General features: G+C 34.9%; 2 protein-coding genes, 1 non-coding gene and 1 pseudogene across 6 annotated transcripts; 3 read left to right on the top strand and 1 right to left on the bottom strand.

The window, feature by feature from the left end:
- The first annotated feature begins 141 nt into the window (after positions 1 to 141).
- LOC143536982 (uncharacterized) lies at positions 142 to 4,262 on the top strand. Its single transcript, XM_077030854.1, has 10 exons — positions 142 to 517; positions 1,724 to 1,818; positions 1,907 to 1,974; positions 2,049 to 2,092; positions 2,177 to 2,254; positions 2,370 to 2,523; positions 2,989 to 3,138; positions 3,236 to 3,346; positions 3,760 to 3,825; positions 4,074 to 4,262. Exons 1-10 carry the CDS (start codon positions 234 to 236, stop codon positions 4,170 to 4,172), a joined length of 1,149 nt encoding a protein of 382 aa, XP_076886969.1. The 5' UTR covers positions 142 to 233; the 3' UTR covers positions 4,173 to 4,262.
- Positions 4,263 to 5,605: 1,343 nt separating this feature from the next.
- Positions 5,606 to 5,681, top strand: TRNAN-GUU (transfer RNA asparagine (anticodon GUU)). Its single transcript has one exon. It is a non-coding gene; the product is annotated as a tRNA-Asn (tRNA).
- Positions 5,682 to 5,896: 215 nt separating this feature from the next.
- LOC143538462 (putative RNA polymerase II subunit B1 CTD phosphatase RPAP2 homolog) lies at positions 5,897 to 11,572 on the bottom strand. The gene is made up of 6 exons (XM_077032028.1): positions 10,956 to 11,572; positions 8,522 to 8,992; positions 8,291 to 8,415; positions 7,124 to 7,381; positions 6,904 to 7,056; positions 5,897 to 6,244 (listed from the first exon to the last, which is right to left on the bottom strand). The coding sequence occupies exons 1-6, from the start codon at positions 11,500 to 11,502 to the stop codon at positions 6,059 to 6,061; spliced, it is 1,740 nt and encodes a 579-aa protein (XP_076888143.1). The 5' UTR covers positions 11,503 to 11,572; the 3' UTR covers positions 5,897 to 6,058.
- Positions 11,573 to 13,825: 2,253 nt separating this feature from the next.
- On the top strand, positions 13,826 to 16,660 carry LOC143538443 (uncharacterized; annotated as a pseudogene). 3 transcript variants are annotated; one of them, XR_013136248.1, is made up of 3 exons: positions 14,661 to 14,957; positions 15,122 to 15,193; positions 15,245 to 16,660. The product of XR_013136248.1 is annotated as an uncharacterized LOC143538443, transcript variant X3 (transcript). The 3 variants fall into 3 exon arrangements; XR_013136247.1 differs by lacking the exons at positions 14,661 to 14,957; positions 15,122 to 15,193 and adding an exon at positions 13,826 to 13,971; XR_013136246.1 differs by lacking the exons at positions 14,661 to 14,957; positions 15,122 to 15,193 and adding an exon at positions 13,837 to 13,951 and having other exon boundaries at positions 15,245 to 16,659.
- Positions 16,661 to 20,002: the final 3,342 nt, after the last annotated feature.

Raw genomic sequence — 20,002 nt, 5'->3', positions numbered from 1 at the left:
ATAAATGATGAGTCATTGTTGAAGTGTAATTATTCTTCGTCCTCCCCAAGTTATTAATAGTAGTAGTACCCCATTAACCACGCATCACCACCGCCATTTTTATCGCTCTATCAATCAATCAATAATAATAATAATAACAATAATAATAATGATAATAATAATATACTTTTCTTTTTCATCCTCTTTCTAGGGTTTCATTTCATTTACCAAATCCAATTTCAAACAAACCACAAATGACGTCACCTGGCATGAAGTTGCCTGCAGGTTTGGTTTCGAATCTACAAGACGTGTTGAAGAAGAAAGGTGGCAATAATAATCCACCGGACGATAATAATGATGATAATAATAAAAAGGATGATGAAGAATCGTCTGCTTCTACTGTTGAAGAATATGATCCTTCGAAGCCGGTGATATTTGTTACGAATACTGAAGGCGTTGAATCACCGAGTCTTACGGCGCTTGTTGAAGCTTTGGTTAATGAAGGTCTTTATAATATCAGTGTCTGTGCGCCTCAGTTGTAATATTCTTCACCCTTTGTGGTTATTGATTTTGTTTTGTTTGATTTGAAATTGGATATTAGATGGTTATTAATGTAATGTAGTTTTTTGCAATCAAAGTTAGAGGTGTGCACGGTTCGGTTTTGGGCTAAAGCTGAAACTTCTGTTTTTGATTTTTTATTTTTTTTTAATGGTTATGTTTCAGTTTTTTGGTTTAGGTTCGGTGCATTTTCGGTCGGTTTTGGGCTAACACCGAAAATTCGGTTTTTGAATTTTTTTTAAGGCTATGTTTCGGTTTTTTGGTTTAGGTTCAGTACATTTTCGGTCTGTTTTGGGCTAAAGCCAAAACTTCAGTTTTATATATTTTTTTAACTGTGCGGTTTCGGTTTTCGTTTGGGTCGGTTTGGGCTTAAATTGAACCAAAAATCGAGGCTTGGATTTTTGAATTTTTTAAAGCTGCTCGTTTTCGGTTTGGGCTACAATTGAAACAAAAATTGAAGCTTGGATTTTTGAATTTTTTTAAAGCTGCTCGTTTTCGGTTTGGGTTGGTTTTGGGCTAAAACCGAAACTTTGGTATTTTTTTTTAAACGGTTGTGTTTCGGTTCGGTCGTTTTTGGGTAAAAATTCAAAACTTCAGTTTTTGAATTTTTTTTTACCGTGCGGTTTCGGTTTTTGGGTCAGTTTTGGGCTGAAATTGAACTGAAAACCGAACCTTGGATTTTTGAATTTTTTAAAGCCGCCCGTTTTCGGTTTGGGTCAGTTTTGGGCTAAAATTGAACCAAAAACCGAAGCTTGGATTTTTGAATTTTTTAAAGCCGTTCGTTTTCGGTTTGGGTCAGTTTTGGGCTAAAATTGAACCAAAAACCGAAGCTTGGATTTTTGAATTTTTTAAAGCAGCTCGTTTTCGGTTTGGGTTTGGCTTTTTCGGTTTTACTAGCACAGAGTAATGAATAGTAACGAATTTAGGCCTAAATCATTTTTTAATTAATAACTAATTGATTATTATACATTTGAGCTAGAATATTTTGTGTTACATATTTATTAAATTCTTATAAATTTCGTAAAATAAAAAATGAAAATATGTAAATTCGTTTTGGTTTTTGTTACATGTAAAACAAATACAAAAATATAAAACCTAACCGTCAGTTTTTCCGGTTTTGGATCGGTCTTTTTGGTTTCATAGTGATATACTGAAGATTTGGTGATAATTTGTATTGGTTTTGCAGGGATAAATCATTTTCTGGGCACTCGTTTACGTACCAAGAATCGATTTCAGTAACCTCTGCTGAAATCAAAGGTGCAACTGCATATGAGGTTACTGGTATGCTCAATTTTCTTTATCATATTTTCTTAATTTGAATGCAAGTATGTAACAATTATATGTTTACATAACCGACTATTTCATGTAGGTACACCTGTGGATTGTGTTTCATTAGCATTATCAGGGGCATTATTTGCATGGTCAAAGCCTCTGCTGGTATGTACATTTTTAAAATGTTTAGTGCCATCAATCATTATGATTTTTTTTTAATTTGATTCATTTTTAAACAGGTAATTGTTGGAGTTAATAAGGGTCCAAGTTGTGGTAATGATATGTAAGTGGTTGATTTATTTATCAGTGATCAAACTGTTATTTAAATTATTAATATTCAGTTATTCAATGTTGCATAATTTTACAGGTTTTCCTCGAGTGCTGTTGGTGCAACTAGACAAGCCTTAATTAGTGGAATACCATCGTTATCAATCTCCCTAAACTGGTAATTAGGACTCGCGTTGGGCTTTATGTTCTTTCCATTACGTTTATATTATTTTATAATTATTATTACTAGCTCTTACATTTTACTGACGAAATTTAATGAATATTTTTTTCAGGAAAAAGGGTGAAAGCGAAGAAAGTCATTTTAAGGATGCGGTTTCGGTTTGTTTGCCTATAATAAAAGCAACCATAAGAGATGCAGAAAAAGGAGTTTTTTCTAAAAGTTTTTCATTACATATAACCGTTCCTACACTGCCTACCGAGAACAAGGTTAGAATCATTTTGAACTAGATGACACATTTTTTTTACATAAATTCACAATTGTACACATTTTTTCACAAAATTCACAAATGTAGAGAATTTTTCACATAAATTCACAAATGCACGCATATTAAACTCGCAAATGCACACATTTTTTTAACATAAATTCACAAATATACACATTTTTTAGTGTGAATGTTCCCAAAAATATGCAAAATTTATGAGCGTGTAGCGTTTTCTTGAATTCATGCTTTTCTTTTTGGATACTTGATATGCATACCCTGATTTTCTGTTTGTGGTTTAAAAAAATGGGAATTTGGTTAATGTTGATCCGAATGTACTTTTTTAATTTATTGAATATTTCTGCAACCAATATTTTGTAAATGGGCTATAAAATTTATATTACAATTGTTTCCAGATTATTTCTTTATAGAAATTTGTTCACTCATTATTCGTGACGTGCCATGTTTGCAGGGATTCAAGTTGACCAAACAGAGTTTATCGAGGTCCAAACCATTTTGGCAAGCAATTTCAGCCAACAGGAACCCTTCAGCAGCCCGTTACGGGAATCAACCAGGCATGGGTATGCAATTTGCACAACTGGGTCGAGATGCATCTGCAGCGGTAATATAAAACTTTTTACGTTTCTTTATAAATTAGAAAAATAACTTTGCGTATTTTGTTTTATTGTTTTGTTGTTTTGTTCTGTTCTATGTATTAGGCTGCACAACGGCGCTTAAACTCACAGAAGAAAAACTTGGAGGTTGTTGAATCAGTTGGGGTATCTGGGAAAGTTGACCCCAACAGGAAAGTCAAATACTTCAGACTCGAGGTAGGTAAATGGGCCAGGTTGACCCGTCAACGCTCTCCTTACAAATTTGAACTATGTTTGACCCTTTTGTGATAAAACATAACCCTGTTAGGGTGCCCGTAGTGGACGAGAAAACAGCCCAAAATGGGGCGACAAACACTTTTAACACCCCCCCCCCCGGGGCGACAAATGGGACGATGGGGGGGGGGGGAGAAATACTTGTCGCGTGTTTGTGTGTGTGTGTGTGTGATATATATACACACACACACACACATATACACACACAACAACATTACACCCCTAAAACAAAAACCTACCATTTGTTGACTGGGCGCCACATGGCGCAAGTCGCCCCATTTTGTAGCCCCTCCACTACACATAGCCTTAGTGTTGTAAATATTATGGACATAAAAGTTTGTATAATGGTGATTCAGTTTCAAGACAGTAACCAAGAAGACACGGATGAGAATCTTGATTTCCGAGCCCTTGAAAACGGATTTGTAAGTATTACTAGTAACCAGACTCATCTTAATTCTTACATGCATTAGTTTATACTTGATATAAGTTATTGTTTAAAATGTTAAATTAGTGTCAAATTAAAATTTTAATTTGTTTCTTGAATTCGAAAAATATATTGAATTTGATTTTTAAAGTCGAAAAGGACCGTTTTCGGATGCCTATATTGGCGGAATATTGCACTCGATTTATTATTATTTTCAACATTAATAATGTTTTTATTTTGAAACAGGTATCCGTTACTCCAATATCAGTTTCTCAACTGATTGAACCCGACATCGAACAGGCTGCATCTGATTGGATTTCTGATGCAACTAAAGCCGACGACTGAAATGAAGTAATCGCGTGTGTATATTCGGATATGCAAATTGGTATTTCAGCTTTTAGCAATCATTTGAAGGAATTGACCTTAATTTCTGATTTAATTAAAAAAATTAATTTAAAATTGTGTGTCAGTTTGTTTTTTTCTCCTTCTAAATGTACATACTGCTATATTTTAAGGTTAATAGTTATTTAAAATTGTTTTATTTTTTATATAAAGAAAATGCATATTATGTTTGTTTGATTGTGACATTGGTTGAAGACCTTTGATGGATAAAATTGCCCTTTATGAGAGGGCAAATGTCAAATTCTTGACTTTAAAAATCTGTTAAAAGTTGGTTGGTGTCATTGATGAGTGTCATAAAGATATTGTGGAGACAGAATCCAAAATGATTGCATTATATAGTGAAGTGGTCAAGATTGTTGAAAAGGGAGTTTTAACTTTTTAAGAGAACTGTTGATGACACTTGTTTCGTTAAGTATAAAGTATAAATACATAATTTGTTTCAAGTATTATTCGATGGCACTCGCGATAGGACAACGATCACATTTTAGTTGATGATGAATGAGAGCCGTAGACGTATTGTGGGAGGGATGGTCGTGTGGACCTGTTTCATATTTCTTTTCATTTTGTTTTCCCTTGATTTCCTATTTTTATTTTTGTTTTTCTTTGTATTATCATCTAAGTTATGACTATTTTTTAAGTGGAAGAAAATGGATTGTTTACACATGGTCAAGTTTCTTATTAGATGCTTCAAACCTACAAATAATCAATTAATTAACAAAATGTATAATGTTAAAGTATATATTGTAAACGAGAGAGAATATAGGTGAGAAAGACATTTCATTCATATTTTTCTCGTTTACAACATTATACTAGTTAACATCAATTATAATGTCTTGCTAGGTTTTATCCTTAATGCAATGAACTTCAGAAAAAAAAATTTATATGTATTTTGAAAATACAGTTAACAAAAGGTATTCTATACACTATGGGGGCAGTTTACTACTCACAACATTCATTGTTTTCTCTAGTTTATTACATTAAACAAATATTTGTTCGCTAAACATAATTACAATCGGATCAGTTTATATTTTGATGTAATTTAACATTTATCATGAAAGGGCTCAATTTTAGAATTCGCTTGAGATCACTAAAATGGTTGAGTTGTCCATGATTTGATTCCCGAGAGTAAAACTAGATACAATTTGGGTCAAAAAGTTTGGATACAACATCAAAGAGCAATTCGAATAAAAGTGTAAAACTCAATCTTGCTCCGCAGTAATCTAATATTCATGTATAAATTGAGTCTTCCACTTAGATAAAACTTAATAATATGTTTTCTAAAATATATAAAAATTTTCAATCATAGCTAGAAAAGTGTTACATCTTTTCCATTTTAGTGACCAATATGTAGAACTATAACACAATGAAAAACATGTGCTGGAATAGCTCAGTTGGTTAGAGCGTGTGGCTGTTAACCACAAGGTCGGAGGTTCAAGCCCTCCTTCTAGAGCTGTATTTTTATAAACTTTTTGTTGCCGGTTTTTAAAACAAAAGTTATTACTGTGAATTTAGTCATGAAGTTTTGATATTGTTACAATAAAGTCACTCAAGACTTATTTTTCTAACAACAAAAAACCATTCAAGTTTCAATATTGTTTCATTTTTTTAAATGTGATGTTTAATACAAAAATTAAGCGATTTAAACGTAAGATATATAAACGAGTGGTTAAGAAATGATCTAAGTACCGACGGCCTCTTAGCCTATCCAAACAACATGGGTATATGATCTAAATTTTGTGTCGGTTGCAAAGATGAATATAAAGATTGACTCACTGCACACACCAAGAGATCCATCCGACTATCCCAATAGTAGAAACCGAAGATGCAGTTCACAGATAGTTAATAAAATATAAATTCCAATTTCTATTGATTGAAAAAAAAGCCCAGGTTGTTTGATAAACAAAAATGAATTGATATAGATAGGCTCCACTCTGCATAGCGAATCGTCCCAGTGGAAGTATCAAATCTTTCAACACCTCGTATTCCTCTCTACTTATTTGCCCGTCTTCAAGCACCTGCTTTAACCATTCCTCATTTGTAGTAATAGTAGGAGGGTTAAAAAATATAATTAATATACCTTATGTGTTATTAATCTTTACGAAAATTTTAAAAGAATAAAAACATTTATGTTGAAAAAATTACACACATGTAACATATATGACGTAATGCGTTACGTCGTATATGTTGCATATCTGTCATTTCTACTACATTAATTTTTTTTTAATATTTCCATAAAGATTAGTAACATATAAAGTATACTAGTTTGAGGCCCGTGTATTACATGAGTAGTTCTTGAAAATACAATATTTAATAAATAATCAGTGTACAAGAAACAATAAAGCCGTTAAACACTATTAATACAGTCATTGTACAATAGTTTTTAAAACAATTTTAAAGTAAAAGATAATTATAAATATCAAGTGTTTAAGAAAAAAAATAGGAAGTAAATATTAAATTAACAAATTTTGAAGCATAAATTTTAAGAATGGTAACTATTATAAATTTGTTAAAAAGGGTGACGTTTAATGTAAGAGTGACAAGTAGCAAAACTTGTAGCCTTTTATTAGAGAGTATAGATTAGAAAAATAAAAATTTTAAAAATGATTTTTTTGGGTTTATAGTTTTTTTAAGTCAAATGGAAGTATGTGTGTATATGCATAAAGAGAGAATTAACCTTGTGGAAGAAGTTAGCAGTCAAGTGTGGGACGAGGGCAGGGATCCGAGACACAGAAAGAGCCTCGAGAAACAAAAGAAGAAAGACATGCCATTGTTTGATTCTGAGAGCAGGAAGTGGGTCAACGAACGACATGGTCTCCAACAAGCACGCCTGTTTGAATACGTTATAATATATTAAAAAACCAACAAATTTAAAAAGTAAGGATTGAGAAACCAACCATTCCAGATTCAATAGTTGAAAGTGGAGTTGCAAGTCTAAGATGGAGAACGAGTCCTGGCAAAGCACGAGCAAGACAAGCGGCCAGAGTTTGCTTGATTTCAGAAGACCGACCATCACTCAATACAATCTTCTGTGGATACTCCCTTCCGGTAATTGATGCATAATCATCACTATCTTCACCTCCGTATACAAATGCCAATGTAGATGAAGAAACCCATGCAAACAATGACATGAACATTGTTGCAAATGTTGAAAGCTGAAAACAAAAAACAGATTAATCTCTCTCTCTCTCTCTATATATATATATATATCAAGTAAGCAAGCAAGCACTTCTTTTATATATTGAGTTTCTTAATATTTCTTTACAATCTTTTAAATTCGTGTACACCGAAATAGAAGGCAAACAAGCATTTTGGATAGCTAAACTAAGTCTTTTGAAAACCACATTCATAGATCTTGTGGTCATAACATTACTATGCATGACCCATTGGACTCGACTAAGTAACTACACAACAAACCGAGCCGCTCACAAGCTACTCGAGCTCGGATCGATTAAAAGCTTGAAACAAGCCAAGCCCGAGCCTCAAATAAAGCCCGTTTAGCTATCGAGCCTGAGCTCAAGCCTTGTACAGAAAGCGCGCTTAGGCTCGTCGAGCCTTAACGAGCCTTGTGTATTTTCAAATTTCACCTTTTACTTCAATGTATTAATTTCACACTGCACAGCCGAGCTTCAGCTCGTTTAAGGTAGTACATGAGCTCGAGCCGAGTGTAGGCTCGTTTAAGGTTTTTCTCAAAATATATAAAAAGTAATTTTAATGTATAATTATTTAATAGATAAAAAAGCGAGCCAAAGCTTAAGCACTCGTAAGTGAAAACAAGCCAAGCTCAGGCTCGTTTACACCCTTGACCACAAACTCAGGTGCAAGGAAACCAAAAGTATCAAATGCAAGCACTAGCGAAGCTTAACGGAGACCGGGAGGGTCCCCGGCTTCCCCTTTTTTTGCTCAGTAGTTGTAAACTTTAGCTGTTTTCTAACAAAAAAATTTATTAAGTCCCCCCCCCCCCCCCAACACAAAAAACAAGAAAAAAATTGTTTTTTCGTACAAGCTTCGCCACTATGTCAAGTGGTATAAACACGTGTAACTGAAGATGATGGATTACTTACGTTCACAACAAACTCCTCTGGTGTAGTATCAAACCAAGAATCCTCATAATTAAAAAAATCAGGCTCTACAATGCCAGTTACCTTCGGCCCTTTCAACTGAGCTGGCTCTGCACCAGCTTCAGAAACTGGATTTCAAAAATCAACTCAATTAATAACAATAGTTACAAAAAAATAAACAGCCTTCTCTAGAAAGCACGCTCCCTAATCTAATCTAGCAAACAGGTAACGTACCCTTGGAAGCAGCCACATTTTGTGGTTCGGCTTTAGCACAGACCTCTGCTACTGCAAGTTGTTCCTCCACTTTGTTTGTTTCATTGCCATTTTTGGACACTTGTGTTTGATTATTATTATCATCATCGGCCCAGGTGACATTTCTCCTAGCTGAACTAGGTTCTGATTTCATGCAAGATTTCAACCCAACTTTACTCTCTTCTTCAACCTTCAACTTTGTATGTTTTTTGTTATCTTTTGTTTGACCACGCGGCTTGCTATACCCGTCCTCTTGTGTAATTATGCAACTCGTGAAATTTAACACGCTTTCTTTTTCATTTCCATCCCTTTTTAATTTTCCGTCTTTTGCGTTGTTCTCTTTTGTTTGACCACACGGCTTGCTATACTTGTCCTCTTGTGTAATTATGCAACTCGTAAAATCCAACAAGCCTTCTTCTTCATTTCCGTCCCTTTTCAATTTCCCGTCTTTCACTTAAATACAAACGCCCACAAAATCAATATCAATAGGTTTGTAAAATACACCTTTTGTTATTTATGAATGTAAAGGTAGATATAAATCGATACTGATTTGGAATGAAGAAAGGTGCAGAGTACACCTTTACAAGGGTCGGTTGTGTTCAACTTTTACCCCACAAAAATGCAATCTTACACCAATTTTAATACTTTTACCTACACTCTATTTCAATAAGTGTGTTTTAACAACTTTAATACATCGGAGTAATGATTCCTCCATATCGTAAGGGTGAATACGGTAGTGATTAAAGTACAAGTTCATTTTGGTTCGTTTCTTATCCTAGTTTATTTTCAATATCACAAATAGCCAATGAAATCGAATCTCATAAATAGATAATATGAATAGAAAGAACCAAAGATTATATTTGAGAGACAACTCTAGAAAAAGGTTTACTTTCGAGAGGTAGTTTTGACTTACGAGCTGAGCCGAGCCCGAGCTTGACTAGTTATGAGTTACGAGAGCTCAAACTCGGCTTGTGAGTCGTTCTTTCAAGCTCGGACTAGGGCTCACACTCGTATATTATTTAGTAATTAAGTTATATACATTTTAATTCTTATTATACCTATTTGAGAAAAGCCTTAAACAAGCCTAAGCTTGGCTAGAGCTCGTGTGCGGTACTTAAAACGACCCAAAGCTCGGCTCGAGATCGGCTATGCAGTGAGAAAGTAATACATAGAAGTCTAAAAGAATTAATACTCAAAAATAAACTAGGCTCCTTGAGGCTCGAGAAACCTAAATTTTTTCCCATACAACGCTCGAGCTTGGGCTTGATAACTAAACGAGCTTTATTTGCGCAAGCGCCTCAGCTTGTTTACTAAACCAACTCTCCCTATTGAAACCAAATCAACTAATCAAGTTAAATTAAGCTGCCAAAACTCTAGTTATACATTTTGTATCCATTACTAATTTCTCAAATCCTTAATCTTTATCTCATAAATACACATGAAAACTCTAGTTGTACATTTGGTATTATTAACTCCTAGTTTCTGAAATGCTTATCTTATAAATGCACATCTTACAAATAACAAAAAAAAACACTTAATAAATAATAATATATGCAGGGTCTAAGATTTGAGAACGATATTATCAAATAGATGATCCAGATGGATTTGCAGTTGATAGAAGCTTATGCGGTTAAAAGATTTAGGTTTTGGATGAAGTTTCGCAAGGATAAAGGAAGTTTTGCAAGATGCTTCTGCGAAACTTCCAACATGATAAAATGCGAAAGTCAGATTGGAAAGCCTGCTAAACCTCACATAATACTGCGAACATTCACATGCCAATATGCAAAAGTGTGATTGGGAATTAGTTTTCCTTCGCGAAACTAGCATGTGTTCTGCAAAAGTTTCGAGTTTTTCATCAAATGATGGTGTGGCTTGCTTGGAGAAAAAGGCTCAAGGGGCTATAAACAGGGAACTATGTCGGTTAATATGTGTGAACCACCACACCCTAAAGAAACATAAGCAATCATTCTGTTTTAATACAAGTCCTTATCGGAATCATAGTTTTCTATCAACTATCTGTGGTATCTAAAATCATAGCTCACGGGATCAATTTTTTGTGAAACTAGCATGTGCTCATCGAAAGTTACGGGTTCTTCTTCTTCATCAAGGGGTGGCTCGCTTAGATAAAAAAAAAACTAGGTAGTCATTCTATTCTTATTCTAATACAAGTCATTATCGGAATCATAGCTTTCTATCTACATTCTGTTAAATATACTTTCTGTTTACCGATTTTGGACAAATGGGGATTAATCATCGGCAAGTCGATGGGGGTAGTGACTAGCGATTATTCGGGGAGTGCCTAGTCAGGATTTTTACAACACTGATCGGAATCATAGCTTTCTACCTACTTTCTGCTACATCTAAAATCGTAACTCGCGGGATCTACCAGTATATATTCAATGTCTATTAAATTCACCTGATTTGTTATTCTTCGAAGACGCCCGCGGGACATACCCCTCAACCGCATCCGACGGCCCAACCCACTCCTCCACCGGCACCACACTCCGCTCACCGTTCTCCTTAATCGACAACTTCCCGAGCCCAAAATCACCAACCCCACTAACCCCACCTTCTTCAAACACCTTCATAACCTTCTCAACCTTCCCCCCATCAAACTGCATCACTCTTTCATCGACCAAACTCTCCGCGAACTCCCGGCTTTCACTCAGGCATTTCGTCGAACAGTACATGTGCGTCTCCAACATATCGTAAACCTTATGCTCCTTCAAAGATATTCTGTACCGGCCTTTGGTTGTACACTCGGGTGAAGGTAATGGGTTTGTGCATAGTGGGTACCCGCAGGTTTTAGCGATTGATCGTTCGGTGATGACGTCATGGTAGTCGGGTTTGGATAGTAATGAACCGGCTGCGGTTAATTGGGTTTTGGAGGTTATGCCGTCTAGTAGATGGAGTTGAAGCTTGTATATAGTGTCCTTTAATGGTGGTGTTGATGGGTTTGACATGATTAATGGTTTATTGGTTGAATTGATTTGTTGAATTTGTTAATGTTAATAGCAGTTGCAGTTTTAGGGCTTTTATTACAGTCAGAAAACATGTTGCACATATAACCGACTGAATTAGAGGTGAAAAAAAACCGAACCCGAAAAAATAACCCGGAATCGGTTTTTTACTACCGATACTTAGAGGTGTTCTTCAGGCTCGTTTTTCGGGTTTCGAGTTTTTTGGGTTTCAAAGTCTTAAATCTTAACTCGAAACTCAACCCAAATATCTTATGGGTTTTTTGGTTCGGGTTTTTTAGGTTAGGTTAATCGGGTTTCAAGTATCCTAGAAAACAAAACAAAAAACAAAAAATATAAAAAACTTCAATGCTAAAATTAAAACAGCATACTATTCTTTGCTTGTAACGCACATAATCAAATAATAAACCAACATGACTTGATAAAACAATTCAAAAGAAGAATAAAAGTAAGTAACTAACTCAGATCATAATTTTCTTCAATCGAACGTGAATTGGTTGTTCGATACGGTTGCTATTAGTAATAAATGAAAAACATGAATTAACCATAAATAATCGATCCATAATAACTGCTAAGACGTAGCCTATTATACATAAAAATGTATTTAATTTATAAACTAAATGTTTATTTGAGTTTTCAAGTTGACCCGAAACTTATAAATCAAACCCATGAACCAAATCAAATCACCTCGGTTTGGGTTCGGGGTCGGGTTAGTCTTTTATCGGTTCGAGTTTTTCTGGTCGGGTTAGTTTGAGTTCCGGTACATGTTTTCTCGGGTTGGGTTTCGGGTTTTGGGTAAAAGTGACAGCCCTACCTCGTATAGGCTACGCATTACTGACAGGGGATAAAAACAATTTTTTGTAACCTGTACAATCATATGGACCTAAAAGTTTATTTTGATTTTTCAAGTTAAACCTAAAACTTATAAATCAAACCCAAGAACCAACCCGAATCACCTCGGTTTGGGTTCGGGTTTTTCGGATCGGGTTAGTTCGGGACGTAGTCAAACGAACATTATCGAACTTTGTTTATCGTGTTCATCCATTAAGCTTACCGAACAAGTTTTTTTGTTCATGCCCGGTTCGTTAACTAAATGAATGAACATAAACATAAACAAATTTCCCGTCAAACGAGCCCTAAACCCAAGTAAAGCTAATGTTAGGGGGTGTTTGGGACTGCTTCTTTAAAATGCTTTTTGCTTTTTGGAGAGACAAAATGTCCAAAATACATATCCAAAAGCACCTGAAATAAAACCAATCTATACTATATATAAGACACCAAACAAGGGCATGGCAAATTAAGACACTCATTTTTAAGTAATTTACAATACTTAAAGCATGAGGTACATGTGTTAGTAAGGGTAAACATGTATTTTAAACACAATCCATTCAACTTACAAGTTTGGTCCCTCATCTTTAACCATATTATGTTTTTAATTTACTTGTAAACTAACTTCTCACCCATGATTTTTAAACGACTATAGCCTTTTTATACGTTAATATTTTTATAAACAAAATGCACCATAAAAACGAGCATTTTATTCTCTTTAATTTGGATATGATACTGTTGTAATTTTTTTTTCATTTTAAATAAATTAATATGTTACGTAGGGGTGTTCAGTATCGGTTTTGATGGTTCTTAAGTTAAACTTGTGAGTCCAACCGTTAATACTGATTTTTTGTCGTCCAAAACCAAACTCAACCATTGAAAGTTGAAACCAAATCGTTACCAACGGCCTGGTTCCAGTTTGGTTTCACAGTTTAAACTTTAATAATAAATTTAGTTTAAAATAATTAATAATTTAAATGTACCATCAATTTTAACTAAAAACCAACATAATATGATACTTGAGATGATCATAAATAAAACAATGATAATTTTAGCCGCATAAATGGTAAAATACTAATGGAAGATCTATGACGTGAAATAATAACAATAAAGATTACAAAAGGAATCATATTACAATTAGGTTAATTTACAGTCTTTTATGGTTTCATATGGCCAGTTGCCGATATAAACCGCGAAACAACCGTTCACTAGTTTTGACAATTTTGAAACCGACCAACAAACTGAAAGTAAAAAGGAAAAAAAAAAGAAGTCAAACCAATGACCAATTTAAACGATTTCAAGCTTTTAACCAAACCATAAACACTTATATTTGTACGTGATTAACAGGTTCAAACACCCGCAGCGGACAACAAACTAAAGTAAAAAAGAAAACGACTAATCTAGTTTTCTTAAAGACTAATCTAGAACTTAAATGGAATCTAATTAACATTAGCAAATGTTATAAGCCCCCATCATAAAAACCTAAAACGCAACCAGGTCTCAATTTCGCCGGCGACCACCGTTGCTCCGCCTCTGTTCGGACTCTAGACCGCCGCTGCTCCGCCCTTTAAACCTCCGAACAGCCTTCAGATATTAATATCACAAGGTGGATAATAATTAATCAAGGTTTGCCTGTTTCTTTAATTTTGTTAATACTTGTTATTTACTTGATTCTGTTAATTATATTGCTCAATTTCAACTTGATTATTTGTAATGTTAGAATCTTAGTACTTGAAGTCTTGAACCGTGTTCTTATTCAAACCTGGATTTTTTTTAGAAGGTTACCAAAAGTAAGAGTGAGTTTCCGGGGACCGAAACCCGTATAGAACGGCATAAGTAGCACGGGTGGGTTGATTCCACCGGTCTGAGGGGTTGAACCTGTGAGTCTTATGCTTATATTTTAAAGTAGCTTATAGAGTTATAGCTTATTTTTCTATTATTTGATAAGCTCTTTTTAAGTGTTTGGATTAGCTTATATTCTACAAGTTGATTATGCGTCTTATTAAGTTGTTAAATCCACCATTCTTTAATTTGTTATAGTAATAAGTTGCTTCAATAATTATTAATCCACCACAGTTTTAGAGCAAATGAGTAACTTACACCATTACACAAATAAGCTTCTTTAAATAAGCTAAAAAACCATCTTCAAATTAGCTTATATAAGCTCATAATCATAAGCTTAAAAAGCTAAACCAAACACCAAGTTAAGCTTATTTTGTAAAAAAAAAAAAAAAGCTAAAAAAGCTAGGCCATAACCAAAAGGTGTATGCTTATACGTTTTTTGTTTTTATGTATGGTTTGGTTCGATATGTTTGCTTGATGGTAATTTTTTTAATGATACTGCAAGGCGACGGCGACAATGGCAATACTGCTGACACATGTTTTGTTTATGAATATGTTTGGTTCAATATGTGTGTGTATATTACGTCTATATTGTGTGTTTGCATTATGTCTATATTGATTTGGAGGCGGTGATACTGCTGACTCGTAAGTAAACCTAGTGGAAATTGCTAAACGGTCTTGTCGAGTTGTTTCCCGTTAAACCCATGTAGACCCAGATCCGTCTCATCACTAGTAGTCCGGTTCATGGCTATGATTTTACCCAGCAATTGGTTTCGTCTGGGTATTACCCGTCGCACACCCCTAGTTAGAAACTTAGTGACACATTAATTTTGTTGACGGGTGAACTTGGTTTATTGCTATTAGTAATATTAGACTGTTGGACTTGAATTTGTTAAACTTTTTTAGCTAGAATATTAGTTTGATTTGAATTTAGTTTGTTTTTAATTTTAGGGAATTTGGATTATCTTTCATGCGATCGGTGAAAAACCGATTTCCCTTTAATAACGTGAGTTTGTGTAACGTTGAAGATTGACAATAATTTATTACTCTTTTGCAGATTTGACCGGTCAATTTTTGTTCTTTGCAAACACAATGAAGGAAGAAGAAGTAAACAGATGCCAAATTCAAGAATGGTACCCAAAGTGCAAATCCACATCCATTAAAACCGTGATTCACGAGCTTCCGGAACCCTTCATTAACTACCTTCTCGACGATTCTGGTCCGTTCGTACTTCCACTTTCTATATCTGACACCGACGCGTTACCCAACCGAATCCACCGACCCGAAGAAGAAGACTACACAATATTATCATCCGATGACGAATCCGAACTACAACCCCCACCCCCACCGCCGTCTTTCCCAGACCTCGAGTCAAAAGTCAACGAGTCAATCCAAACCCTAGGCGGGGCGGTATTCCCAAAACTCAACTGGAGCTCACCTAAAGACTCCGCGTGGATCAGCCCGAACGCGAGCCTCAAATGCACCTCGTTTAGTGAAATCACACTTTTGCTTAAATCATCCGACTCGTTAGTTCACGACCTCTGTCATGCGTATGATTCGTGTACCGATTGTGATACCCGCCGACCCGCTCGTTTCTTCCTCGCCCTTCGGAAATGGTACCCGACCCTACACCCAGAAATGGAGTTTCGTGTCTTTATACGTAACCGTGTTTTAGTCGGGATATCGCAACGAGAAGTCACCGGGTTTTACCCGGTATTGATGGAGAAAAAGCCCGTTCTTGAACTGTTAATCAAAGGTTTTTATACTAAAAAGGTGAGTGATGCATTCGAGTCAGAGAGTTATACGTTCGATGTTTATGTGAGGACGGACGATGAAGTGAAGCTTATTGATTTTAATCCGTGGTGTGAGGTTACATTACCGTTGTTGTTTACATGGGCGGAACTGGAATCCGAGGAGTTGGGCGAACCGGAGTTGAGGATTGTGGAGAGTCAGTGTGGGGTTAGACCGGGTTTGAAAACTGCGGTTCCTTATGATTATTTGGATACGAGTGAAGGAAGCGGGTGGGATCAGTTTTTGAGAAATGCTGATGAGGAGTTGAGGCGGCAGACACGCTCAGCCGGTGCTTGACCACTCGACCATCGTGTTTGTTTTTACTAAACTAAGGTATGCTTTGATTTGTTATTTTCATGTCGGTAATGGTTGCATTGGGAGCGGTTGTTAGTTACTTGAATATTTGTTTCAGTTGAATTGTTAAAAATAATGGGATTATTGTAATACATGATTTAAATGTTACACGCATTGAATACATAACTTGTTTAAAATTGTTAGGTGCAGCTTAAACTATTCTGTGGTTTTCTATCTGTTAAAACGGACCGGTTTATTTGTGAGTTGTAGCTCATAAACGAATCGATTTCGATTCTCGATTTAAGAGAACATTGTGTTATTATTTATCCTGCTTGAACACCTTACTAGTAAGTAGTATTTAAGGATGTTTTTATCTGCATAATTATTGTTTCGAGTATTTCACTATTGACAACAACAGCAAACTGAAAGTATGAAATTTTTAACTAGGGGTGCAAACGAGGCTAGCCGCTTGCGAGCTACTAGAGTTTGGATCGTAAAAAGCTCGAAACGAGCCGAGTTTTTTCAAGCTCAAGCCGAGCTCGAGTCTCAAATAAAGCCCATTTAGTTATCGAGCTCGAACTTTGTATGGGAAGCTCGTTTAGGCCCGTTGAGCCTAACAAGTCTTGTGTGTTTTTAACCTTTACCTCTTTTGGACTTCATGCATTAATCTCACATTGCACAACCGAACTTGAGCATAGCTTTGGCTAATTTAAGGTACTACACGAGGTCGAGTCGAGCTTAGACTCGTTTTAGTTTTTACTCCATATATATAAAAAACATGTATAGAAATTAAAAATAAACGAGTTGAGCGCAAGCTTGAAAAAACTACGAGCCCTTGTAAGTCAAAACGAGCAAGGTGTCTTTAAGTGACAGTAATCACTGTATTATGACTACTTAGAAAACTATGTTGTTTTTAAAGCTTCAAATAATATGAAAATGTTTTATTTTTTAATTTTTAATTTTTAATATAAAGAGGGAATTTTCAAATGTAGAGTGGAATAGTGGATGGTTTATTGTAAAGTTGGATTTATCGTTGGTTTTATTTTTTAGTTTTTTCTTGTGGAAATTTGATTACAAGATAATAATTTACAGGATATAATATTGATATTGGTTGGAGAAGATTACACACTATGGAGACCCCTTATCTGTGCTCCAAAAAAAATAAAAATAAATGGAGACCCCTTATCTAACTCGACAGGCTAACGGTTAACCACTAGAATAAAACAATTTTTTTATTTAGGATGCGTTTGATATCCAACTACTTTAAATTATAAAATTATAGTGAGCAATTGTGCGTTGTGCATGAAAGATAATTACTTATAGTTGTTGAGAGAAAAACGGTAAAAAAAACCTTTTAAAGATTGTGTTTAGAACAGTGTATGTTGACTAACTGACGATTGTGTTCTTTAAAATGTTGATGGTCAAGATGATAACGGTAAGTGTAGCGATCCAGTTATCGATGACGGTGAAAATGACAATGATATTAATGGTGAAGTTGATAGGATTGAAGAACAATCATGTTATTTTGAAATCATTTCTTTTTGTGATTTGTCATCTATCTTTGATAGTACTATAGAGTGAGATAACCACACACATAAATCAATATTGAATGGACTTTCATAGCTCTAAAAAACAATGAGTAATGATGTAACAGGCAAAATATCCCGTCACTTGACGTACATCATCTAGCAAACAACTCTATAACATTGAATAAGTATGCATTCACTACCAAAATAATCTCGTCCCAAAATGTTGAAACTTAACACCCAATATTAACAATGATATGATTACGATTATGCTACGGACATTTAATAACTATCATGCACGAGTAAAAACTTTTTAACGGAAAATATCCAATACAATAATGCCTTAACGCACATTACGTACGCAAATCCATTATTTCATGAATCGATCCATGAAATCACATCCAAACATCTCGGAATCGTCAATACACACCCAATCAATCATTGGTTCAACGAAAAAACAGTTTTGGATGGTGAATCGATCAATTTTTCACTTTTTTCACGAAGACCGTTTTTGAGCGTTTAATGAGCATTTAAGTTTTGTGAGCGTTTTCTGAACGTTTTAGGTTTTTGCCTTTGAGCGTCTCGCGTACCTACCGTATGTTAAGGCATTAGTGTATAGTAACTGCACCTAACTCTTTAATATATAAATTGTCAACCCGACTAATTATAAAACTACTCGTCCACCCCATTTTGAAAAGAGAAAACACGTCGTTACATTACGTCTGGATCCTTACATATTTTTACAATTCTATTTGATTCACTCATAATACCCATAATGTGATGTGATGCAATCTAATACAGTATAATATAATAGTGCAAATCATCATACTGTTTACAATGTAATTAACACATTTTCAGCTTCATACATGACCTATCCAATCGATTTACAAGTTGATCATAATTCACTTACAACTCCCAACTCATGTTTACTAGTTAACCTTTGTACCTTAGATTTATTAGTTATATAACTTAACGGTGTTATATATTTTGACTTTGATTCAACCCTGACTATATACCTCGAGATGGTAACTCCATGTCGGTGTTCTAAATAGGCAGATAGCAAAAAGAGTATTGACAAATGTCCCTCTCTCTGGGAGATTCGAACCCGGGTCCTTTGGGTGTTAGTAGGAGTGCATTGCCAGCGAGCCAAACTGTTCAAAAAAAAATAAAGAGTATTGACAAATGGATAAGTTTCAAAAGTGATCCTTCAACTATTTATGAACATGTAATATTAGTCAAATTTTGTTAAATCTTCAGTTTTCCTTTATCGTTTACGTCTTATCTCGTCCTTATTTATATACAAACCGAAACAAAAAAAATAAACTTCTAAGCATTTTAGGATGCTGAAAATGACGCGTTCGAAAAAGATGATTTATATTCATATGCATATACGACAATATGATGGGTCAAAGATGGTATTTTAGTAAAGGTGAACTGACAGCGATGTTGAATGATGAGGTTTTAAGAGGCATGATGTCAAATACATTAAATCAAGTCGGTTTAGCCCGTGGTATCCTGTCCATATGGTGCATGATTGTGTCTGGTTTATCCCACGGTCTTTCACCTACGTGAGACCACCCATTACTTTTCTAACTATTACCGTAATCATGATGAATTAACGGTTATACCTATAATCATGAACCACATAGTATTCCATTGCACTATGACAAAACAAATATTGCAAAGTCCGGTATAAAACTTGACAACGATAGAAATATATTATAATTTCAATTCTTTCTAACATATACTTATCTCGTGTCAAGGGTGGTCACATAAAGAAATCCCTTTTCACTAACGAATGATGATGTTATAAGTGGTTTGTATGTAGTGATTCGGCTTGTTAACAGTCCCCATAGTATATACTTGTGAAATATCTACCATGATTTAACTCGTGATGAAAACTTTAATAACTCACCAACCCGATATACAACTTCAATTCCACATGTCAATCCAACAATCCACTTGGCATGTTTAGACAACCAAGTTAAACAATCATATCCATGCTACACACCTTTAAGTTTGTTATAGGTTAGGGTTGATATTTTTACATAAATAAAAATACGAGTCATTTCGTGTAGAATAAATCAACCCGCGAACCTAAAACCCGCCAACCTGACACGAAAACACAATAAAACAAACCAGGTGGCAAATGTGACCCACTGGGTTGAATGAGTTGTATTAAAATGTATATAATGGGTCAGAAT

Source organism: Bidens hawaiensis, unplaced genomic scaffold (assembly GCF_021521415.1).
Source record: "Bidens hawaiensis isolate Kalapana, Puna unplaced genomic scaffold, B.hawaiensis_p1.1 tig00000780_1, whole genome shotgun sequence".
Classification (NCBI taxonomy): domain Eukaryota; kingdom Viridiplantae; phylum Streptophyta; class Magnoliopsida; order Asterales; family Asteraceae; genus Bidens; species Bidens hawaiensis.
The sequence above is the reverse complement of the archived record's forward strand: the minus strand, read 5'-3'. Positions and strand labels throughout refer to the sequence as shown.

Bases quoted from the DNA above. Each gene is read 5' to 3' on its own strand.
- LOC143536982 (XM_077030854.1), top strand. From the start codon at position 234: ATGACGTCACCTGGCATGAAGTTGCCTGCAGGTTTGGTTTCGAATCTA. The intron at 1,819-1,906 runs GTATGCTCAATT...TATTTCATGTAG, and splicing joins AACTGCATATGAGGTTACTG to GTACACCTGTGGATTGTGTT. The intron at 2,093-2,176 runs GTAAGTGGTTGA...ATAATTTTACAG, and splicing joins CCAAGTTGTGGTAATGATAT to GTTTTCCTCGAGTGCTGTTG.
- LOC143538462 (XM_077032028.1), bottom strand. From the start codon at position 11,502: ATGTCAAACCCATCAACACCACCATTAAAGGACACTATATACAAGCTT. The intron at 8,993-10,955 runs GTGAATTTAATA...TTTGTATTTAAG, and splicing joins TTCGAAGAATAACAAATCAG to TGAAAGACGGGAAATTGAAA. The intron at 8,416-8,521 runs GTACGTTACCTG...TTTGAAATCCAG, and splicing joins AAATGTGGCTGCTTCCAAGG to TTTCTGAAGCTGGTGCAGAG.